General features: G+C 34.5%; 1 protein-coding gene across 1 annotated transcript; it reads right to left on the reverse strand.

The window, feature by feature from the left end:
- Positions 1 to 1,568: 1,568 nt before the first annotated feature.
- Positions 1,569 to 24,675, reverse strand: LOC113108297 (prominin-1-A-like). Its single transcript, XM_026271252.1, has 27 exons — positions 24,173 to 24,675; positions 20,346 to 20,407; positions 20,164 to 20,190; positions 19,119 to 19,324; positions 15,888 to 16,008; positions 15,676 to 15,739; positions 14,850 to 14,939; positions 14,236 to 14,259; positions 13,698 to 13,915; positions 12,400 to 12,474; positions 12,246 to 12,309; positions 11,629 to 11,788; positions 10,635 to 10,787; positions 9,144 to 9,267; positions 8,484 to 8,587; positions 7,940 to 8,024; positions 7,713 to 7,859; positions 7,561 to 7,632; positions 6,407 to 6,499; positions 5,424 to 5,477; positions 5,175 to 5,255; positions 4,845 to 4,913; positions 4,656 to 4,745; positions 3,784 to 3,899; positions 2,530 to 2,595; positions 1,740 to 1,776; positions 1,569 to 1,621 (listed from the first exon to the last, which is right to left on the reverse strand). Exons 1-26 carry the CDS (start codon positions 24,420 to 24,422, stop codon positions 1,755 to 1,757), a joined length of 2,637 nt encoding a protein of 878 aa, XP_026127037.1. The 5' UTR covers positions 24,423 to 24,675; the 3' UTR covers positions 1,569 to 1,621; positions 1,740 to 1,754.
- Between the last annotated feature and the right edge of the window lie 1,143 nt (positions 24,676 to 25,818).

Genomic DNA, 25,818 nt, shown 5'->3' on the forward strand with positions numbered 1-25,818 from the left:
TACAACAGTTCCTAACTGTTTCTTTCTTGAGCTGTTGTCTTGGTATATTGAGTAGATCATTCTTGTTCATATATGTTTATAAAAATGATTACATATGACATCATTTATTTATATTTTTACATGATTAATAAACGTTACACTATAACGTTTAAATGAAAAATGCAATTATACTGGATTAACTACTAAAAAACATTTGAGGTGCAATCTCTTAGATTTTTACTGATTAAACTATATTGCATCTGTTGTTAATTACTTCCTTTAATTTAGAAAGCAAAAAGATGCAATTTTTAACGATATCGTTTCAAATGTTTTTCATGCAATAATAAAAAATGATGACTGGAGCGTTTAAGTTTTAGAATAAAAAAAAATGAATTTGACTAAATATGTAAAAAGCCTCATTTGGCCTAACTTGATATAACAAAACTAAACACATACATATACTGTGTATATAACAAATTGAAAATATAAAAATAAATTAAAACTACATTTAAAAACTATTATAATATTCCAATGATACTAAAATAAAACTGCTTAGAAAGGGTGCAAACGTGAAGTAAATGTAATTATTTGTACCTTTAACAAAAAACACAAACCATTTTGCGCTGAATCCATGTTCCAGTGGATTTGCGGTGTAAAATAAAATCCAAAACACTTGTTACAAGTGCCTTTGAATCTCATAACATGGGTGAAAACACAACCTGGAAATCTGTACTGCTTCACTGCCAAAAAACACATGCATACAGTGTCACCGAGCAGACCGTGAGACAGACGTCTGGATTTGTGGATATCAATAACAGATTTGGAACATAACCTCATCTTAACCTAAGATAGAGAACTTAGTGGAATTGTATTGCCACTGTATACCGTACTGAAACCTGTATTTAAACAAATTACAGTACATTACACACTGGACATATTAAACTATTTGCAGTTTCTGGTATAGATGTAAACACAATCAAATACATAAGACACACAAAAGAAGAAAAAGACAACAACCAAAAAAACATTAACTGAGTTTTTAGTGGTGTAATTAATGTCTTGTATCAACCGTACTGACATTTCAAACAGGAAAAATCAGTCTTTTAGGACATCAGCTTTATTTGTCTTTTAAGACATTAAGACTTTTCCAGTGCATTCAACATAGTTTTCATAATTTTCTCTAAGAAACATTTCTGAAGCTAACATTCGGTTGTTGAACAATAAAATGTACTAAAAGTAACATTGCGCAGAAGAACTGAAAATTTAACATGATAAATGAAGAACTCCACTTTTCTATGTAAATACTTAATCTGCTTTGTCCTTCAAACTTGAGATGTTTGGTTCAGAAACACCGTTTCGTGATCAGTAAGCAACAGTGCAGTACACAGACTGACATCACAGAGCTTTCATGCCCCTTTATATCAAATGTTAAAAAGACCATTACAAAATTTAGATGTACCCACAATTATGTCTAAAGGACATGTTTTATAAAACAGATTTTAACAAAATACATACAAAACTTTCAAAAACACGTTCCATGTACAATAAACTCTGCGTGGTATTCTTTTCGTTTTATTGTTAGAAACTAGATTTTCACAGATTATATTCCCTTTTTTCCATCTGCGGTTGTCGTCCATGGAATCTGAATTTAGAAAGACAATTTCTGATTTAAAAATATATATAAATTTAGACTAAAAAAATGCATTAAAGCCTTGAAAGCTTGAGGTGATGTAAGATACGATAGGATGTGATTGTCTTACCTTGCTAAACGCTCTTTAGCTCCAGTTCTCAGCACCGCTGTAGAAGAAAAAGAAGAAAAGTTCACTAAAACCTCAGAGAAATATTTTCCAATTCCTTAAATTATGCAAAGATGAAGAGTAAGGTATAACTGAATCAAATATTGAAGAGTTACAGGAAGTCATGCAAAGCTACATGCACATGTTACTGGAAGAAAATGTGAATGATAAGATTACATACATAGCTAAGTTTATATGCACACAAATAATCTGTTTAGAATTGGACTGATGGCTCGATCGGACTGCAAAGTGTCCATGTAAACACCTCAACTGATATGATGGAGCTCGAGCCATAATCTGGTCAACAGGAAATAAATAAGCATGTAAACATCTGAATCCAAATATTTTCTCAAATGGATTCAAAGATGGCACACCAGCAGAAGAGTCTGAAAGTGACTATATGAAACATCCACAAGACTGTGTAGAATATGGGATGATGGTGAATTCCTGATACATGTTTGAGAAAAGAGAAAAGTGGAAAGATAGAAAACGAATGCCTTAAGAGAACGATAGTGGGTCATGAATGAATACAAAGTGAGAAAAGTTCAAGTTGAGATGTCAGTTGAGACATAGGATGAGTAGGAAACACTGAGTTGAATGAATGTGTTTGCAGAGGAGAAGTATGGAAATAATGCAAACACAGAAAAGGTCAATAAAGGGCGAACTGATGAGCTGCTGAAAGGTTTTGTACCTGCAGGATGCATGCACAGTTGCATACCCCGTGTGAAAGTGTGTGTGTGTGTATCTGTGTCACCAGTCAGGCTGTCTTGGGGGGGCTGAGGCCCGAGGATACCACCTCATTGTGTCATAGGATGGATAGCTGAAAAAAACCCAGGTGCATTTGAAAGTTTGGAATTGAGATCTAAACTCAATGTCGCATCTTTTGTTTAGATCCAGAGGATCTGTACGGAAAGAGATGCATGCTGGGATACAGTTGTCATGCTATTGCAAAATTCTCTATTTGCGTGCATTTCATTTAGTCCGAAATTTTAGAAAAAACTCTCAAATTTTGTAATGAATCATAGAAAACAGATAAATTGGTTTTGGGGTATCTACCAACACAGAAATGCATGCAAATATTCCCATACGCGGACCAATGAAACAATACAATTATAGACATCCATGCTATTTTATATGTAAAAAAAAAAAAACCTTAACCAGAATTTTACATTCTGAAGTGCATTCCAAAATATGTGAAATCAGCTGGTCATATCATGCATTTTTTCAAATAAGCCATTTTCATTTAAGAGAAAGATGTCACTCCTGCAGCTTGTATTAGAAACACAGTGTTACTGTTTCTTTAATGCAATGCCAGGATGATGCAGCACAAAGTATAGTTTACTTTTTAATTTAACATTTAGAAAAGATTTACAATGTTAATAATAATGGAAATGTGTCACAGTCTGTGAAAAGGGTCCATACATACTGTACATATACTCATAAAAACATTCATGCGCAGAATTGACTTAATTAATTGATTTAATCATGCAGAGATGAAGTGGTGGAATGAACTCTACCTGCTCATCATGGGGTTGTTTATGCCATATAAAGACTCACTATGATAACCACTGACAACAACATCCAAACTAAACAGGGAATATAAACAATAGTTGCTTGTAAATGTAGCATGAGATGAATGATTGAATGTTTATAGAGTGACATCATTAATATTTATAAAGATTTAAGGTATCTGAGATTTCAAAAGTGCAATGATAAGATGGAAAGTAATATAAATGTAAAAAGAAAACCGAAATGTGCAAAATAAGAGTGGAATTGAGGATATAAGAGACATAAGATGACTCTTAAAAGAAGAAATCGAGGCTGTTTCAAACACATGTGCAGTGACAGTCCTCCTTGAATCTTGGTAAAGATTTTCAATTTAGTTGCAGTTCTGAATTTGATGCCGAACCATTTTAAAATGCCATATTTCACTTCACAGTTATGACATATGCTGCAATCCAGTGGTGATTCAGTCTAAACTCAGCAGGTACTGTATGTGTTCACTTACTCATCAAAGACGTCCTCGGTGTCCATCCTGCGGTAGAACTTGGCCAGTTTCACAGAAATGATGATGCTGGGAATGAGTAACAAACAGCATCCTCCCAGACCGAACCAGAACATGTTCTGAAACACACACAACAAGCACAACAAACAGCTCATATAAAGAATCTTATAGGCATTTATGAACACATATGAACGTTTTGGCATATGCTTTAGTTTAACATATATAAAGAAATTAACCTATGACAGTACACTGACTACCATTCAAAAGCTAATACGTTAACAATAACACTTTTATTCAACAAGGATGCATTACATTTATCAAAAGTGAAAATAAGGACATTTATAATTAAATAATTAATTAAATATTAAATAAATGCTGTTCTATTGAAATGAATTTTCTATTCATCATAAAATGATAAAAAAAAATGTATCATGCACCATAAAAGTAGTCCATTTGACTCCTGTCTAATAGAGTATTGTTAAACGAGGATTCTAACATATCCTAGTGTCTTCAATCAAAAAAAAAAAAAAAACAGACATGGAAAAAGACTGAGAGAGCGTGTACTGTCCCTTTAATTTAACAACAGAAGCCAGAGCTTGGGCAATCCCCAATTACAGAACATAGCTCTGTTAAAGTGAGTGTTTATTTCTGTAAGGTCATGGTTTCAGATCACACACACACACACACAAGCATTTACACTGCAATAACATTCTCAGAGTGTGAACACTGACGATCTTGTTCTGTGTGTGTCTGTGTGTGTGTGTGTGTCTGTGTGTTGGGGACGTTCATGCATATGCTGCACGTTGATGAGAATATCCAGTCTGTCTCGTGAGTGTGTGTTCTTGTATGTGTTACAGTGGTTTTGTATATCTTACCACTGAGTCAACAACGAAGCCGCAGCCAACGATCTCCAGCGAGTCAATGATGTTGCTGATGGGCTTGCACTGGGCGACCTCCATGTCCAGCTGTGCATACAGAGGCATGCATGAGTAAAACTGATTTAACTGCAGTGTTGCATGACTCTTTAAGAAAATGCTGGACTTTTCTTATCTTAGCATACTCACAGAATGCTTGACCCACTCCGTATATTGTGAAAAATATCCCAGAAGTTTCTTAATGAATTTATCAGCCTCCTGTGACATGTTAGCAAAACAATTTTTTTTTTTTAAGTAAAACATACAAACAGCGCATTAATAACTGACCTATTAAAATATTAGTTTTTCTTCACCGGCAATAAAAAAAAAACTAAACATCTTTAAAACACGATAAATTTGCTTGAGAAAAAAAAATCTGAGATATGATTTGATTTCAGCATGTGGTTCAATTGATAAGTAATAATAAATAAGTAAATGAATAGACTCATAGATAATTAAATTAAATATAAATATCTGTACCTGTTTGACCACATGTGAAGCGTTGTTGGCGATGAGGTACTCTGCTGCTTCAATGGCATTCAAGACATTTGTCACTTTAATCTAGAGGGAAAATTTAAGAAATGTGACATAATTATTCACATAGTTTATAACTCTATTTGGACAACTTATCCTCTATTGACCATGTATAAATGTCATTGGATTGCAAGTGGCATTAATTACAGTAAATAGAAAGATTCGCATAAATCTGAGTGTATTTACTGGACTTACAGGTAGTTCTCTGGATGTTTTCTGAAGCAGTCTGATGCTTTGACTTAAAGTGACCTACGAGAAACAAAAACACATGCTTTATTTGAATAAATATAAAATACCATATAAATCACTTACAATCTGGTTGACCCTCAAAGAGTCACTGGTGTCTCTGATTCTAGTTAAGAGTACAAGTGTGCTCTTTTGAACCCATTATCTATGTCATTATTACAGTCGCTGAAAAATCCCACAGCACAAACACAAAAAGAGCTAAAAAGAGCACTTACACAAACATGCAAGCACAAACGTGTACAGAACACAACTGAACTGAAGTACATTCATTTTTGGATTATCACGTCACAATACCAACTGTTGGCTTACCCTTGCTTTCACAAATCTCTTTGGTTCCATTAAAAGAATAATAAAGGATAAAACTTAGAATAATATTATATAAATCAAATGATTTGAAAACATACTAAAACATACTAAAACAAATGTTTTCTGTGAGGGTAATGTTTTTGGGTCAGTAAGGGGATAGAAAATATTAGCTCAAACAAATGGACTGTGAAAAATTATAGCTCAGTATAAAAATTATTATGCCTATGAAGAATCCTTGTAAACCATATATGCAAGTTTGTGTGTGTGTGTGTGTGTGTGTGCGTGTGTGTGTGTGTGCGTGTGTGTCTGTGTGGGCATGTTTTTGTGACATATCAGGACACAACTCTGTATAATGACATGGGTATGACACAGGTATTACAAGAAGAGGGTGACTTATGAGGACATAACCCATGTCCCCATTTTTCAAAACACTTATAAATCATACAGAATGAGTTTTTTTGAGAAAGTAAAAATGCACAAAGTTTCCTGTGAGGGTTAGGGTTAGGTGTAGGGTTGGTGAAGGGCCATAGAATATACAGTTTCTACATTATAAAAACCATTACGCCTATGGGATGTCCCCACTTTTCAAAAAAAAAAACATGTGTGTGTGTGTGTGTGTGTTTTACCATGGCCTGTTCCATAGGCACCACTTGTTCTTTGTGGATCTGTCTGATGCTGCTCGCATGACCCTTGAGTGCATTCTCAAGAGCCCCACGTGGCTAAAAAAAACACGATTGAGAAAAAGAAATAGAATGAAAAACTATAGAAAAAACTAGATCACTACTTTATTTAACTTGTCCAATATAAAAATTAGCAGTGGACTAATATGCATCACAAGAATTAAGAACTGTCACTTTTGTATTTATTTTTATTTTATTTATTTATTTATTCATTTATTTTCTGAAAGTTTTTTACTATTTTGGAATAACATGTAAGATGCTACAATCTAAGGCTATTTAGACTGAACAAATACAACTAAACATTGTTTAATAAGTGCAATATCGTTGGAAATGGTGTTACAACTGTAGCAGCTGTCATTTCGGTAAATTGCTATAAAATATATATATATATATATATTGATATATTGATATATATGATCATATTGAAATCGTTTTATTCATTTTTTGTGAAGACTTTAGATTAAACATTTTACATCACGCTTTATTTTAAGGTGCATTTTTCTCTATTAACTTATTATTAACTGTGACTTTTTGCTTCAATAAACTCATACTTTGCTGCTTATTAATAGTTAGTAAGGTAGTTGTTAAGTTAAGGATTAAAGAATCTAAAATATGATCATGCAGAATAATGCATTTATATGTGCTTTATAAGTACTAATAAACAATGCATGCTAATAAACAACTAGTGTAGTTAATAGTGTAAATCAGTCCTTAAAATAAAGTGTTAACACATTTCAGAATACTTTTTTATATTATAAGATTAAATATCCTTCTGCTGTAATACAGGTAGAACTTGACTAATTATTTAATGACAAACTATATTAACTATTAACAATCAGGCTCATGTCTCAGAACTACATATTATGCCAAAAAGACTCAGTAAAAGACCCTCAGTCTAATCCCCATAAGCACATGCACGTGTAGAGCTGTGTGTTTTCACCTCATGAATGCAGTGTTTGTGTCTCTCTACACTGGAGGGGAGATCTCCATAAAAAGATTCAAAATGTTCCAGAGACTGGCAGGTTAATACATAATATCTAACCTAATGAACTGTTAATATCTTCACATTTAATGAGAGTGATTAATGTGTCTAATCTCACCAGCTGGTCTGCTTGAGCTTCAAGTTCATTTGCGTAGGACAAAAGATCCACAACTGTCACTCCTTTATTCACCTGTCAATCACATAAGTATCATTAAAATGTCTTGTTGTTGTTGTCGTGCCCGTAAGTGACTATGAGAGAGTGTTGGTTACCTCGGTTAGATACGCCTGATAGTCGATTTCTCCAATGCCTGTGTTAGCAAAGTCAATGAGGTTATCTTTGCCCTCCTGTTCCAGAAGCAGCATCCCCTGGAGATCCACAGTCACACTGTTAAATATCTCGGTCAGTTCCAGGTTACACTGTTGAGAAATCACACAAACACATGGTTAAAGAACTGATAGATATATAGGTTTTATCTTTCTTAAATCTCTTCACGCACCACCGTGGCATTGAGAAACTTGTTGAAGTTGAAGTTGGTCTCCAGTTGCAGCGCTGAATACAAACCGTGATTCTCATAACAATCTCTGAGGAAGAGAAAAAGAGAGAAGCAAATCAACACATTTTCTCACCGAGCAAATAGTGTCTCTAATAAATGATCAAAGGGATGTTTCACTCAAAAACTAAATTACTCACCCTCATGTCATTCCACACCCAGACTTTTCTTTATCTTCATAACACAAATGAAGATATTTATTATGAAATCTGACAGATTTCTGTCCCTCCGTTGAAAGTGCATGCACCTAGTCACTCGATTAATATGGATTGCATTTAAATTGTCTTTGTAAACTTTCATAAGTAGAATGGACTTTCAGTGGAGGAATAGAAATCTCTCAGGTTTCATTATAAATATCTTCACTTGTGTGTTAAAGATGAAGGAAAATCCTATGGATTTGGAAGAACTTGAGAGTGAGGAAGTGATGCATATCTTTAAGATCAACTACTTATAAGTGACTTCCAGCACTGATCTTTCCTCACAAACTTACCTGTACATACTGCCCACAGTGAGGTCGATGTTTGGATCTTGGAACAGCATCCCAGGAAGGAAGTTCTTTTTGGCAGGATGGACCATATATGGTGTGTCGATTATCTGATCAGCATAAAATATATATATATATTTAATTGTCAAAAAGTCATTTAAAAAAAATTAAATTCTGTCAGTTGTTTAAAACTTGTATGACTTTCCTTATTCTGTGGACCACTAATAAAGAGCTATTAATTTAATATTAAAGATATTAAATTCACGTACAAACCATATGCTACATGTCTGATCTTCTAAGTGTGTTCAAGTTCCTATATATAAGTGTTTATGTAAAAATGCTTTGATCTGAAATTGACCCAGATTTACTTAAGAATTTCCAACCCAATTCAAAAACTTTTGCTCAAGCGCACGCGCACACACACACACACAAACACACACACTTCTAGCTTAACCACAGTTTAACATAAATACAAGGGCTCCAGTGTTGTGTGAGTTATGTAAGATTATACTGGTCTGTTTCTCTTCTCCCTTCCAAACACTACACAGAGTTTTTAATTACAAGATTTGATCCAAGATAGCTGATTTACTTTTGTAGTTTGAGTTTTATTTTTGTGTATAAACATTAGCAGTTGTTGTTTCTTATCATAGAGAAGTGTACTAGTACCTTAAAGATCTGTCTGTTAGCCAGCGGCTCGCACACAAGCTTCTCTACGTTTCCACCAACAATAAACGAGGTGACTACTACTCCCATGAGCACCCAGGAGAAGATGAAGCTGAAGCCAACAGAACTGATCACACACAAAACCACAAAAATGTAAAAGAATATTAGTAATAGCATCTAACTTTTAGCTATTAGCAATTCTTTTTTTATGCACTTTAAAATATTTTGAAATGTAAGCTAAGTGTTATTGTATACACTGCCTGCATGGCCAAAAAAAAAAAAAAAGAAGAAAGTCATCATCTGGATTTAAATAAGCAAATATGTAAGATTTTAGGACTGAATCATTATTGCATTGATTAAAATGTTTCTGGCATGTTGTATATTTGTGTCACTTCATTTCTCAAACAACCACGTAGGAAGACATAACCATAACCATATTCCAGAATGACACTACAAAAATCCAGCAGGCTAAAAATTATTATTATTATTTTTTATCCTTATGTCGTGCATTCATTGTGGCAATGTTTCCATAACATCATGCAACATCACAGCATCAATTTCCATCACGTGTTTTGGCCGAGATCTTGCATTGCTAAAATCCTAAATATGTTCAATAGGGTTAATCTCAGGACTCTGTGGTGACAATTCATACATGAAAACAATTCCTCATGCTCACTGAACCCCTATTTCACAGTTTGGGCCCAATGGTTGTTTGGGAAATAAAAAGGTATGCACTGCATCAGTTAGGGATCAAATAACTATTGCCAAACATGCTACAGTACATGCCAGAAACATATTCATTATTTACCTGTGATTGATGAGTTATCTAATCATTTAGAAGACAACGCTTCCCTGTCATTGATGAGTTTTTACAACTTTTTGTGTTTTCACTGTTATACACTCGGGGGCGCTATTACACATCTTCTGAATAAGTTCAAAACCTTGAAAACTAAACAAAAAACATGAAAAGGACAGAAAAACTAGTGATTTCTTATGTAAACAGATGCATATGATAAATAATGCGATCATCAGCAATAGACAGCATATAAATGAAAGTTGCATAATGTTACAGAGTTAAATGTTTATCCAGGAAGTGGTGTATGTCTGTGCAAGCTTTTGAAGTGTTGATGGAAGTGATTTACTAGATTTATGTTTTGATAATCGTACTGAATATTATCCAAATGTAGTTGGTGATAAAAATGTGATTTTCTCACCTTTTGCTCAGAACGAAAAAAAATAATGAAATTCAAGGGTTGATTAAAAAAAGAATGCTTTAAGCTAGAATAAAACAGATTTTTTTTAAATAGTAGAGGCTTTGATCTTTGTTGTATTGCATTTTTTTTTTTACAAATTTCTGGCGGGGAAAGAGTTAATCACTGCATTAATGATCCAGTTCTACTGTCTCAAGCATCTGCTTATTTAAGTCCAAATTGCAACTTCTTTTGGCCAGGCAGAGTGTGTGTGTGTTGTTTGCGTGTTGTCCTGATAACTCACGCCATCAGTAGGTTTCCTCCGCTGTTGGACAGACAGCCACGAGTGGTTGGTGTGGCATTTTTATCATAACCACATGATCCACACAACAGACCCAGGAAATTAAATGTCAGAACCAGCACGACCATACAACAAATCACCACACATCCAATCCATCTAGAAACACAAACACAGAAATAAACAGTACTGCATTCGTCTGCAAAATATTGAGTTTGTTGTCAAATAGATTATTCTGTTTGCAGAAATTAATTATTTTATTCACTAAGGACGCATTAAATTGATCAAAAGTGACAGCAGAGACAAAACATTTCAATTTCACATAATCACTGTTCTTTTGAACTTTTAGTGAATCCCGAAAACTGGAAAATCACGGTTTTCACCAAAACCAACCGACCAAATTCAACATTGATGCTAATAATAAATGTTTCTTGAGCACAATCAGCATATAAGAGTACAATTCACAATGCTTTGTTTTTTTGTTTTTTTGCTGTAATTGTGACCAAATAAATGCAGCATTGGCGAGCACATCAGATTTCTTCCAAAAGCATTAAAAATATTTTGAATAGTTGTGTATACATGAATATTTTGCTATTTTAAATATGTCACATATAACTATTTCATTTTGGTTCTGCACAGATCTTTAGCATTTCATGTAAATGTAGTTGTCCCTCCTTGAACACTTTAGACACTATTCACTATTAACTAGTTGCTTATTAGCATGCATATTACTAGCATACTGGCTGTTTATTAATACTTATAAAGCACATATTAATGAGCATATATTAGATCACTTAACAACTACCTTGCTAACTATTAATAAGCAGCAAATTAAGAGTTTCTTGAGGCACAAGAAGTCGTAGTTAATAGTGAATGTGCTCCCTAATCTTAAGTGTGGTCTTGAATTCTGTTGCAGAATGTGGTTGTGACTCTCATAAGAGCTGGGTTTCTCTCTAGTATGTGTGTGGCACTGTCGCATCAGTAAGCGTTACAGAAGTACCTGTAGAAGTCCAGCTGGTCGATCTGAGGATAGTACGCTTCAATATTCTTCTGGCTCTCTGTCAGGAACTTTGTGAAGTTCTCAAGTGCATGTTCAACCGGGAACATCTTTGTGAAAGCAACTATCTCTCCACCAGACTTATCCAGCAGCCCTTTCACTTCTTCAACAGACAGAAGGAGAGAGAGATGAGTTTGTGAAAACGAGGATGAAATATAAATATGTAAATCAAGGCAGAAATATATATATTTTTAGATAGATCGCCCAATGAAAAGAGTATCACGTCTGGCACTAATACATCTCGGTGAGGATTAGCCTTATGTTGAAGAAACACAGCACTTGAGGAACACTTACTGGGTAAAGCTTCATTTTTAACAAGAGACAGGTTCCCACATGCATTTTCAGAGAGCAAATGAGGTTAGCATGAAAAGAGAGAGAGAGAGAGAGAGAGAGAACAGAGAAAGCTGTAGGCCTTATAATAGTACAGAAGGATGCTTGAGATGAACGAGTTTATGAAGGCAGCACATTAAGGCATCATAAGCAACCTTCCCTATGTAGGCAGCAAGGCAGCACCCCAGGTTTTGGGACAGAGCTAGACAGATGAATAAAAATGCACTCACCCGACAAAATTTCTTTTGTCTGTTCTCTGATCAACCTCGGTGTGTCGTTAAAAGAAGAGTAGCCCTGAAGACATCAACAAGAAGAAAAGCTGGTGAAGAACTGTCATTACAGGAGACTTCTAGTGGCGTCATGATAAAGAGAGACCCAGCTGACCTTCTGTACGATATCACTGAGGTCTGTTTGAAGCACAGCATCCAGACTGGCCAAAGGTGCCTCAACATCAGGCAACTGTTGCATGAAACACAGGAGTTACTATATGTTAACTAATTAAACCTTTAGGCTAAAATGCACAGGAATATAAAAACCCATTCTGCATTACAAGCTATTTTTGGCTAAAGTGTACTGGTTTTTACCTTTGGCATGAACCAGAAATTGCACTGAACGTTTTCTGATGTTAATGTTTTTGATGAGAGACCATAAGGTTAGATGAATTTTAAATGTTTATCAAAATAATAATGTGCAAGGATGAATCTTTTATAATAAAAACTGCAATACAACATAAATAAGCATTTGATTTCATGGTGAAAAGGATGATATATCCTTTCTAAAAAAATCTGAAAAGTAATACACTGAAAGATATCAATATTAATTTAACAAATAACTGAATTTAAAACTCAGGTATAGGGTTAGAAGTTAACATGGCAGCACTTTATAAAAAACTAACATTAACAAGGAGCAACAATTTTCTTACAGTATTAAAAAAAGCTAATGAGAAATAGGACGGTGCATTGTTAGTTCTGGTTCATTAAATAATATCAGATGCAACTTATGATTTTAATAATGCATTAATTAATGCATCTTAATAAGATGAATAAATGGAATTAAAAAAAAATTATACAGGTCTTCCTACTGTACGTATGAGTTACTTTTTGTTGTCAAACATAACATAAAACAATTTAAATGGATGGATTTCCCCTTTAAATATTGCCTAATAATTTACATTATTGTATATACCCTAAAACACACACATGCACAGTTCATATTGGCTGTGTGTGTGTGTGTGTGTGTGTGTGTGTGTGTGTGTGTGTGTGTGTGTGTGTGTGTGTGTGTGTGTGTGTGAGAGAGAGAGAGAGAGAGAGAGAGAGTGTGTGTGTGTGTGTGTGGGCATGTTTTTGTATCATATCAGGACACAACTCTGTATAATGACATGGGTATGACACAGGTATTACAAGGAGAGGGTTCTTATGAGGACATAACCCATGTCCCCATTTTTCAAAACACTTATAAATCATACAGAATGAGTTTTTTTGAGAAAGTAAAAATGCACAAAGTTTCCTGTGAGGGTTAGGGTTAGGTGTAGGGTTGGTGAAGGGAGATAGAATATACAGTTTGTACAGTATAAAACCCATTACACCTATGGGATGAACACACTTTACACAAAAACAAACGTGTGTGTGTGTGTGTGTGTGAGTGTGTGTGTGTGGGTGTGTGTGTGAGTGAGAGAGTGTTACCCCGTGAAAGTTTGCGCTGAGCACAAGCTGGCTGAGTGTCCCGCGGATGGTGTTGCAGGTGTGTGTAACGTCTCCATTAGAGCAGGCCGGGTCGCTGAGTGTGTTTGAGAGAGACACGCGTTCAGACTGAAGAGAGATCTGGAGTCTGCCCGTCCCTTCCTGCAGGATCTCCAGTGATGTGGTCACACTCTCTAATGACTCTTTGGTCTCCCGCATGGCTGTACACACACAACACATACTTCATAACAACACGCTCACATGCAAAACTGACACTACTGCAAACACACAACACAGCTTTACTGGCCAGAACATTTTTATATGCCATTTTCTAATATAAATGTGTGTTTTCCCTCTATTCAGATTTTCTTTAGCTTTTTAGGTTCTCGTTTCATCATATAAAACAGAAATATGATGAAATGCAAAAAAACATTTGAGAGCTATAAAAAAAACATACACAAGACTGATAACAACAACAGGATAAACAACAACCACAGTTTCTACTTTCACAAAACATGTGGGTGAAACCACTGACTTTTACCTTTAATAGCACCCTCCACTTTAACTTTTATCCATAATCACAAGCAACAGAAACAGAAAGGAACAGGTTAACGAGAATATTATCAATGTGTGTCAATGTGTTTTGCAGTAGCTGAAAAAAGCAGAGCGTGATAGCATCAATGTCAAAGACGTGGGTTAAATAAGTATTTTTAATAAGCATTTTATCATACTTCTGTTTTGCTTTTGTTTATCTTTATTGATTTTATCAGTTATATTATGTTTGTTTGGCATATTATTATATAATGTTATTTTTACTTGTCCTAAAAGCATCTTGTAATTAATTAATTATTTTAAATTAGTCCAACCTCAACTGTATGACTTTATTTGTGTCTTTATATCTCAAAATGTAACATTTCATGATTGTAATATATATATATATATATATATATATATATATATATATACACATACATATATATATATATACACACACTTTTTTGGTAATTGTGACTTGATATCTAATGATTGAGGTTTTATTTCATAATGTACATTTCAGATTTTTAGGTTATTCAGGATTGCACTGAAATGCAACATGTTAAAAATACTATTTTAGTGATTTCAGCCATAAGTGTGTGTATTTGTCTGGTTGTGCACCTGCTGTCATGCGAAGAGCGTTGTCTAAAGCAGGCACCACTTCTCTCTCCAGCTGATTGTGAATCTGTCCACCCAGCAGATTCCCAATATCTGATAAACCACATTGACAAGAAAAGTAAAATTTTTTGAATGCAGTTCCAACATTAAGTACAAAGATGTTTGAAAGTTTGGGATCTGTACTTTTATTTTTTTTAAATGCAGCGAGATTGTATTAAATTGATCAAAGACATTAGCATTGTTACAAAAAATTTATTCTGAACTTTCTATTCATCAAGAATCCAGAAAAAATAAATCAGAGTTCCCACAGAAAAATTAGGCAGCAACTTATAATAGCAAATAATAATATGCAACTTTCAGCACTGATAATAATGTTTCTAGGACACTTTGAAAAGCCAAAAGCAATCACTGTGTGATGAATCAGTTAGAATGATTATTTCATTTGAGTTACACATGCTAAAAATATCTCTGTTTTTGGTTTTTATATTCATATCATTACGTAATACCACACAATGCCGTTTCCTAGATTTTTAGCACATGAGCGTGATCGCCAGTGAGATATTAACAGTTCATCTAACAAAAAGTTAATATTGATTAGGTGACATTTTAGACACAATATTGTCTTTTATTTTTGGCAACAGAAATAGTTCCAAACAAAGTCAAATGTTTTTGAATGAATCATTTGAGACAAAGATTCAATGATCCATGCATAAAGACACTCAAACACTCAAATAATTTAACCGTTTTGAATGAATTGTTTAAGATTAAAAAGTTCTTACCAACCCCAATTTTTTCAACATTAAATGAGGAGGAAAGACAGAGTACTTACTGTCTAAGTCTGATAATACTTTGTTCTTGGCTGTTGTGTATTGTGCAGCGAGGTAGTCTATTTGCTATAAAATAAAAGAACAAAGACAAGCAGATTTAGCTTTTAGTGTGTGAATATGTTTGTGCATGTCTCCATGCTTTGAATCTGCAGACTTGTTAGTTCAGCTTTCTTTACACATTTTACCACAACATGTGAACCTGTTTATGGCTTACAATGGGTGTGCTGTTCGCAAAAGATTTCAGGTCTCTCATGTTAGAGCTGACGAGGCGTCTGGTGCTCTTGATCTGATTGGTAATGTTCTGATTTGCTGCGTAAGCGATCGTCACTCCCACTCTGTGAACAAATCAACACAATAATACGCTTACAGGTATTGTTATGGTGAAACTGTAGATTACAGTTAATTAGACCCTCTGGTCTTATTTTGCACCATTAAAACCAGTGCAAAAAATTACGTTTGATGGAAACACTACACACTCTGAGGAAGGGAGCTTGAGATTTCAATATAAATATTTAAAGTGTAGATATGCGTGCTCTGTATTGCTGTCACAGACGTACAGTTACATCAGACGGCCACAGTGTGGTGCTGTTGTCATGTTGTTTATGTAATATTATTCAAGGGTTAAAGCTTAGAATACAGTTAATTTGACCTTGTTCACCTCTGGTAAAAACTACAACATCTAGACACAAATAGCACTTTTCTCACCAAGTTTAATCAAGTTTTTTCCTAATTAGCATTACATTTGAACAGGTCCTCAAATTCTGAAGCCTTCTTAGCCCCTACGACCCTACGGGAAAGCCAAGTAACCTGCACGCTTCCAAGCTATTGAACCATGAATATTGAGATATCAAACAGCTTACTCATTCAGAAATGACTTTTTGCAAACTTTGTAGCTAAAAAGTACACGTATAAGTGACAGATTTTATGCATATGATTCTAGATACAGGATCCTGCACTAGCCAAACCACAGCATTGCTATGAATGGAAGGTTATAAGAAATTGTTCTTCAGGTATTGTAGCCCTCCTTAGCAATAGAGCAATAGAGCAGATTACTATTATATAATAAATATATTAAACATCATATACAAATATAAAAATAAGAATTGTTTAAGAATCACAGTATTGTTACAAAAAAAAAATTTCAAATGAATGTTGTTCTTTTAAACTACTTTCAAAAACATTCCAATGATTTACCAACCTCAAACCTTTGAATTAAAGTGTAATAAAAATGTATTAAAATATTTAAAATGTAAATATATATACAAATATACATTTTAAAATGTCACATCAAAACACAAAACTAGGTGAATCAGTAAATGCACGCACGCGCACACACACACACACACACACACACACACACACACACACATTGCCATAAACTAGAGATAACACTTTACTAATTGTGTGGTGCAGATATGTATTCAAACGCGGCATCTGATTACAGATTATTGCCAGACAAACATCCTTCCCCATTCCTACACTATATAACACCTCCTTTCCCTCTCTTTCCCTCAGACAAAAAAATTATAATAAAGGGGAAATTTGATTTAACAAAGGAAGCCATACAGAGAGAGAGAAAGAAGTAGAGTGAAGAAAGAAGCAGAGCAGATATGCACAGTCATGTTCTCTGCTCCCAGGCTTCGTCCAGCACAAAAACTGCAAACCTCTCAGTAAGTCATTGAGAGTCCATCAAAACACACACACACACACACACACACTTACAGTACAGTCTATGCCTCACAATCGCCCATTGTGACCCAAGCAACTGCTGTCAGTACTGTCATAGAAAAAAAAGAGGCAGAAAGAAAAAGGGGAATGGGGTAGAGAAATAAAGAGGAGACTTTCTCCCTGGACAGACTCAGGGCTATCAATGTCACATGTGTGAATGTGTGTGTGTCATTCTAGACCACTGCAGGTGTGTTCATTACACTCTCTAGCAATGCTGCGCACCAACTGATTGACTTTATGTGCACAACATGTCTCTTGCTTATTCAAATCATTTTCTCTTATCTCCTAAAATTTCAGTATCGGTTAGCAATTAACAATTATCCGAATCTGACTTGAAACACAATTGCACGCTTACACACACACACAGACAGAGAGAGACACAGTAACAAGCCTGGACTAGGCTAGATTAGCATGGAGCAGCACAGCTGGTGTTTATCACACAGAGGACAGAGAGAGAAAGAGAGAGAGAGAGAGAGAGAGAGAGGGTGATGGTGCTTCAGTGTACCTGTGACCTCTATTCTATTTCTAGATCTAAATAACTCTAATGTTCTTTAACTAGAATGACTGGTCACATTTACATGCAAACTGGCCCCCATACACTGACATATGCACTTATAGTATGCATGTAGTGCATTGTACAGTATGCATTGTACAGTATATTGTTATGCATGTGTGTGTTTGTGTGTTGCGATATCATGTGTCTTGTGTTTCATTAATACAGTTTGAATTAGAAATGTTAAAACAACATTTAAATAACACTTCAAATCAGGAATACAATTTGACAATGATGATCTCATAAAATGTTTAACAGGCTCTTTTAACTGTAACAATCTGACCTGTTATAACAGTACCTTGCACTATAGTCTCCAAAGAGGTCTATAATAATTGAAGAAGGCTATCAGTTAGCATTCCATTCTGTTAGCATGCTATTGTGATGCACAGGACCCCATAAGCGAAATCGTTATTTGAAATCTGCCATCTTTGCTCGTTTGAGCCAATCATCTGAGCTGTAAATGCAATACGGACCACAAAACCTCAGTCTTAAGTGTGCATTTTTCGTAATTGAGATTTATACATCATCTGAAAGCTGAATAAATAAGCTTTCCATTGATGCATGGTTTATTAGGACCGAACAATATTTGTCTGAGATTCAACTATTTGAAAATCTGGAATCTGAGGGTGTAAAAAAATAAAATATATTGAGAAAATCATCTTTCAAGTTGTCCAAAATAAATTCTTAGCAATGCATGTTACTAATCAAAAATTAAGTTTTGATATATTTATAGTAGGGCATTTACAACATATCTTCATGCAACATTATCTTATATCCTCATGATTTTGGGGCATAAAAGAAAAATCGATAACTTTGACCCATATAATGTTTTTTTGGCTATTGCTAAAAATATGCAAAAAGACTGCTTTTGTGCTCCAGGGTCACATACTGTATGTGTTCAAATATGTGTACTTTTCTGCTACAAAGTATGCAAAACGCCAAGTCAGATGATTAAGATGTATTCTATATATGCATAATCAATTAATTAAAGCATATCAGATGCACAGAAACTGCTGAATTTAAGCAAGTACTTTTTTTAATTTAATCTAATTTGAACAGATTCGAAATGAGCAACTTTCATTAGTCTTTCATGCATTAAGATTCACTTTTACAAACATGTGGAAGGTATAGACTGTAATAAATGTTCTCAAACAGTACACTCACGCGAGGAAGACAGAGGTAGCGATGAGTGTGGCCATGTAGAAACCTTTCAGGCAGTCACCGTTCTTCTTCTGTCTCTGATGCATCTCACCTCCACAGTTCTCACAGCAGCGGCACACACAGAAAAACAGGCCCACGACCGGCACGAACAGCACAAATATCACCCCCAGAACCGACAGCACTATGAAGCCCAGCTCATAGTAGATCGCCTGGAGAAGACGAGAGAGCAGTCAATCACCATTAAATCTATTTATTAACATTTGTTGAGAAAAGCCTCTAGATGAAGACGACAAAGCTTGAACTGCTCTACATGTTTTAACATGGAATTTATATAGGGGTCAGGTAAAAATGATTTGTTAATTTTATCACATTATGAATATCAGTTACTTTGATTATTTTGGAAGCTTGTTTCCCCCATGGGTAAAAAAAAAAAAAAGTAATGCAATGTTTTATCTCACAATTTTTGCCATTTTGTTTCTCGCAATTCTCAAAACTCACTCTCAATTCTGCAAAACTCAAAATTGTGAGAAATAGATTTGTGCATTTATGACCAGCAATTGCAAGACATAAATTCCCGATTCTAAGAGATTTGTCAGAACTGTAAGATATAAAAATAAAAAATAAAAAGTCAGAATTGCAAAAAATTTATTTGTGAGGAGAAAAGTTGGAATTGTGAAATAGCAATTGTGATAATTAAAAAAATAATATATATATATAGCAATTGTGAGATAAAAAGTTAGAATTTTGTTAAAATTTAAAAATGATAATAAAACTGCAAACGTTTGAATTCTGATTTTATATCTTTCAATTCCGATTTTTATTTTCCTCAGAACTGCAAGAAAAATAAGAATTGCGAGATATAAATTTGCAATTAAATTTGTTATATTTTCTCTCATGGCAGAAATAAGCTTCCACATTTTAAATATTGCATTAAAAGTAAATAAAACATGAGGTGAAAACAATAAATGTTTTTTAGGTAAAATGTAAAGATTGGCAGTGCATGTGAGCATGTAATGTGCATCAAGAGTAGGTTCACATTAAACAGCACCTGTAGTAATAATACAACATTCTCCGGCTGCGTTGTCACAGAGTTGAAGAGACATCATTAGCGTGCATGCCAAAGATGAAGAGAAAGAAAGTGAGTTTTGAACATATAAGCTATTAAATGCAATATACATATATTTATTTTATTATATAATATACAGTGTGGCACAAAACAAGCACACACACCTTCTTGTAATCGTCCCCTTTGATTCCTCCCATGTTCTGCTGGACCATTTTAACAATGAGATCTGCAACAGAAAATTGACCAGATTAGCTCACAAGGTCAAGAGAATGAAATATTTTAAACTACTACAAACTAGAAATTCAGGAACCCTTCAAACAATAATTAATTTTCATGGGGCTACAGAGTCTTGTTTTCAGTGCTAATGCTATCGCTAAAGTTAGTCGGCATTTGTTAACTTAGATACCATCTGCTTCTATGTAACACACACGTGTGAATGATATTTATGCTCATGTTTTAGGTACACAAACAATTATAAGACTTTATATGTTATATTAAACCAACAAATATGCATTAAGTAACCAATAGATATCAATGACGTCTTCTCCAATAAATAAATGCATTAATTGAGATTGTTACTGAAACAAGCCCTTCACTTAACAAGATGCTAGAACATACACGAAGAGAACCTACATGATTTTTTAAAGAATATTAATACTTTTATTCAGCAAAGAAACATTAAATTAATTAAAGTGGAAGTAAAGACATTTATAATTTCTTTTACATTTATTTACAACAGATTCCAACAGTAAATAAATACTGTTTAAATAATAATAATAATAAATACAAATACAACTTTGATCACAAGAATAAATTATATTTGAAAATATATTAAAATAGAAAACATTATTTTAAACTGTAATGATATTTTACAATTGCATTGTTTTATTGTATTGTATTTTTATCAAATAAATGCAGCCTTGGTGAACATGAAACACACACAAAAAGGATCACACTTTTGGACAGTAGTATGTACAGTATAGATAAAATATAATTTTCTGTTCATCCAAGCAGAATTTACAGTTATATTTTATGGGTCTCCATGGGATAATTAGAGAGTGCTTATATTATCACTTGACTATAAATTATGGAGGCAGATATTTGCATTTGTGCGTAAGCGAACAAGAGAAATCCTCTATGAACAGGAAAGAGTATCACTGGTTATAATGGCATACGGTCAATCCTCTTAACACTGGTTTTTCTGTTGGCCATTTCATTTGTGCTCTCCCTCTCTAATGCTTTCTTTCCCCTTTTTCTCCCTTCTTCTACCAAACCCCATTCGTCTGTTTAATCCTCAACCCCCTCTTCTAACACTATCGCTTCCATCCCTTCTTTTCTTACAGATGCAGCAAGCCACACAAATATGGATGATAGGCGAATAAAAAGGTGATTCTCTTCAGCAGCAGAACAGTATAAATTAAGACACATCGACATAATGGATAGAATAGCATAAATGGGACATATCTGAGTGACGATCTTCCTGTCATTCAATTACAGTGCAGTTTTTTTAAATCCAGTGATATTAAGGTTTATCTGGGCTGAGACGAAGGGAGCCCCTGGATTAAAGCCCCGACCGAATGACGGAATGAATGTCGTGATATTAAGCTATAAATCCATCTATTCCTTCACAGACAACACTCTCCAACAGTGTTCAAACCTGTGAGCTGTGACTAATCCGGAAAAAGAGTTGCAGACAGACAGAATGGAGAAATATAGCAAGCTTTAACCTGAATCGTGTGTGTGTTACTGCTGTTTAATCCAGACTCATTTCTACATCAGGAGTACTTTTCTATCAAATCAAGAGTTGCAAATCTGCAAAGAATGATTTAGCGGTAGTAAAGAGATTGCAGAGGGAATCATATCTGTTTGTGGCTTGTGTTTGATGTATTTTCATTAAAATCTGTGATTTCAAATCAGAATTGTTGCTAAATGGTTGTATGTTTTGTCAGGAGCATTGCGTGTACCTTTGGAGCATATGGCACTCAGATTATAAGATTACCTGATTGGGCAGGTGACTCACTCAGCGGATCGGCTAATTGGTTTGGCAGCAGAGACTTAACCATGCAATCCTATTGTACTCTAAATACACACACACACACACACACAAGCGATCCTCTATGCTCAACATGCTGACCTCACAAAGAAATCCACCTGCCAACAGTCCTTAAATAGACTTGGACTAGTTGTCACACTTTTTACTTTTTTTTTTTTTTTTTTTTTTTTTTTTTTTTTCACTGTAGGCATATACCAATATAAATATTTCCACCATTACTGCCAATAGTGATGCATGTTGTCATTAAAAAAAAAATGCCACAAAAATGTTAATGTCACAAATAATGACAAAGAAACAGCAAGTAATATTGAATTAAATGTGAAAATTTGAAGACTGGAAAACTATTTTCTTGTAAAATGCATGCCAGCAATGTTTCATTTATAGCTTTTACAAAACACAAAGGTTAAAGTGTTGGGTAAGTTGTGACAGTGGAACTTGCCATTAAACAGCCAATCACTGACTTTAATAAAAATAAAAGAACTTTAAAGCAAAAAACAATTAATTGATATTTACAATAAAATGTGACACACTGCCCCAATAAATAATGTGGCTTGTGATATATTTTCAATTCATATCTTTATGGCAAGCCGTTTTAGCATTTATTCCTTAAATTTTACTAGCATTAATTTTTATGTTAGTAGTGCAGATTGTTTTAATAAATGTGTCTATGTAAATCAGACCTTTGTGCCTCACTGTTTTTGGATTTCAGTTATTATTATTATTATTATTATTATTGCCTTGTTATAAAATTACAAATTGACTGAATTTGCCATTAATCGTTGCGTGTCCGGTTAAAAATAGTTCGGACTTAAATAGGTAAAGACCCTGCATTCTGGTCCATTCAGGAAGAAACTCCTAAATTGTGCATGTTTTATTACACTGTAACCAACCACAAAACAAGACCTTTTTTGACATGTAATATTGATAGCAAATCTATTTTAAAAAGTAATGTCATGAAAGGCAATCATCTTCGTTATTGATAATTTGTGTAACAATTTATTAGACACTAGTAGTGAACACCTGTTTAATTAGTTTGTTCATTTACAGTTTGTTAAAGGTAGCAAATAAGATACTATTGTTTCATATCTACTTTTCTACAAATCCACTAATATGAAATAAACAGTATAATTAAAATGTTAATAATAGCCATTTCTTACCAGGAACAATGGAATTGTTATCACTACTGGACTAATGGTTAGTAACAAAAAAATTACTTTATACATATTATTAATAGCAACTGAATACATATATGTCGCTACTGCAAAAAGCAGGACTACTGGTATGTAATGAATAGCAAGTGAAATTTTAAAACATGCCAGCAACTATTAGATCACTAAATAAAATAAATTGGCCACTATCAACATAGGCAGAAATAAAACTGTGTGACATGTGTTTTACATTTACATGCAACTAACCCAAACCCTAAAACAAAAACTAAAACTAACCCTAAAACACAAAATTACTGGTGTATATTTTACAAATACACCATTTAGTTATTTTTATTTCAAATCCCATTTTTTATTCAATGTGTTACTTGTGTTTGTTCATATATAATTGTGAAATTTACTAGCTACTTATGACTGAAAAATTGAATGTACACCCATTACTTTCAGTGTTTAGTATAAACGTGGTTAATAAATATTACTCAGTACTTATATGTATAATTACACTGCAACAAGTGAAACCTTGAAATGTTACCAAGGTGTTACTTTAAGTGCCACCAAGGTTTAAGGAATAAAGGTTAAAACGGCTTGCCATAAGAACGCCTTTCTCTCATACTAACTAAAGCATGCACCTGCAGCAGTATTCATCAATCTGAAGTCTACATCGCACATCTGTGAGTCCTTGTGGACGTTTGCCATCTGGAAATCACCCAAAAACACACGCGCAAGAATGTGGATAACTTTTGCGCGTTCCCAAAGACAGTGTGCATCTCACCTTTGGGGAAAGGGTTTGGTTGAACCACGTACAGAAACGCGTGGACCATGTGGAAAACAATACCGATGGGACCCGGTTCATAATACGCGTGCGTTTCGTACGTCACCGACGGCACGAAGCCAAAGTCCAGCGTTTCCACGGGCGCTCTGAGCATCGTGTTGCGCGGAGGCGAATCCCGGTGCTCCTCTCGGGCTTCGCTGCTCGTGAGACCCGAGCACATCACCAGCACGAGCCCCACTTTCCACCACATGCCTGTCAGTCCTTTACGCGGGGAGGTTTTGATAAAAAACGAGAGGGAAGGAAAGTGAGATAAAAGTATGTTTGTTTGGAATGCTCTCTAGTCCTCGACATCAAAAATACAAATAAAAAATAATAATAACCAGAGATACGTAAAAAAAAATAAAACACAGAATAATGAAAAAGATATATATTCCAGCTGGTGCGTTTATTCCCCGCTTCCTTTTGATGGCTTCATGGTAAACATCCCTCCGGTCTGGAGAGCTCAGGATGAGCTGAGTGTTTGTCTGACCTCTGCGCGCTCCTCTTCCGTCTGCTCTGCAGTGCACGCGCACTGGAGATGGCTTTAGTGAGTCGAGCTGTTTTGCCCCAGGAGTTGATTTTTGTTAAAACGTATATAACAGATTCAGCTTTATAGTGTTTTTGTTAGTTATTATGTGACAAAACCTTTTTTCTTCCCCCAAAAGTAAATTTGTCTGGCTTGATTGATTGTTTGATTGAACTAGAACAAATTCAAATGAATTGCAGCATCATTACAATGAAATGATCACACATTTATTAATCATAATTTATAATTTGATTTAATGCTTACACTTTAGTTTAGGGACTAGTTCTCACTACTAACTCTGCACTTATTTTGCAAAATCATATTCTACATCCCTAATCCTACCCAATACCTAAACTTAACAACTTACTATTAACAAAAGAGCAGATTTGGAGTTAGGCAAAAGTCTGTTTTAGGCAAAATGGTTTGTTAATAGTAAGAATTGGAGCTTAAAATAAACTGTGACCAGTTTAAATGGATGTTAAACAAACCACATATGCAGTAAATCCTATTAATGTCCATTTATGAAATATTTTATCTTTTTATAATTAAGTACTCCACAAAATATAAAAAATGATTAAGACTCAACAGTCAAAGAAAGATGATACAGTAACATATGACAACTGTGGTCACAACTTTACTAACAGTCATTGTTTACAGAAATACACAGCAATATTCTCTTTTCACACAGTCAAAGAGTCAAATGAGCAGAAAAGCAGTAAATACAGACTCTGCCAAGACACTAGTCGATGGTCCTCTTCACTGAAATGTGCCAAAGTTTCATTTGGAACGGCTGAAAAGCCTCTGTGCAGCCGTGTGTGCATGGACATGAATACCAACAGAGACAGAGAGGGAGAGAAAGACAGACGTAGAAAGAGACCACACTCTGTACTGTGTCAGACATCATGACAAAACTCAATGCACACATACCCACACACACACACACACACACACATCACAGAAGGACAGAAAAGAGAAACAAAAGACTCTTCATCAAGGGTATGATAAAGCATTTTAATATTACATGATCTGTACAAAATAAGGATTACATTCTTCTGATCTCCATCCATAAACACAAGTGTTA

This window comes from Carassius auratus, chromosome 1 (genome assembly GCF_003368295.1).
Source record: "Carassius auratus strain Wakin chromosome 1, ASM336829v1, whole genome shotgun sequence".
NCBI classification, from domain to species: Eukaryota; Metazoa; Chordata; class Actinopteri; order Cypriniformes; family Cyprinidae; genus Carassius; species Carassius auratus.

Excerpts from the sequence above, each read along its gene's own strand:
- LOC113108297 (XM_026271252.1), bottom strand. The coding sequence starts at position 24,422 with ATGTGGTGGAAAGTGGGGCTCGTGCTGGTGATGTGCTCGGGTCTCACG. Across the intron at positions 15,740-15,887 it reads TTGCGAACAGCACACCCATT|CAAATAGACTACCTCGCTGC; the intron begins GTAAGCCATAAA and ends TTTATTTTATAG. Across the intron at positions 10,788-11,628 it reads GACCAGCTGGACTTCTACAG|ATGGATTGGATGTGTGGTGA; the intron begins GTACTTCTGTAA and ends TTGTGTTTCTAG.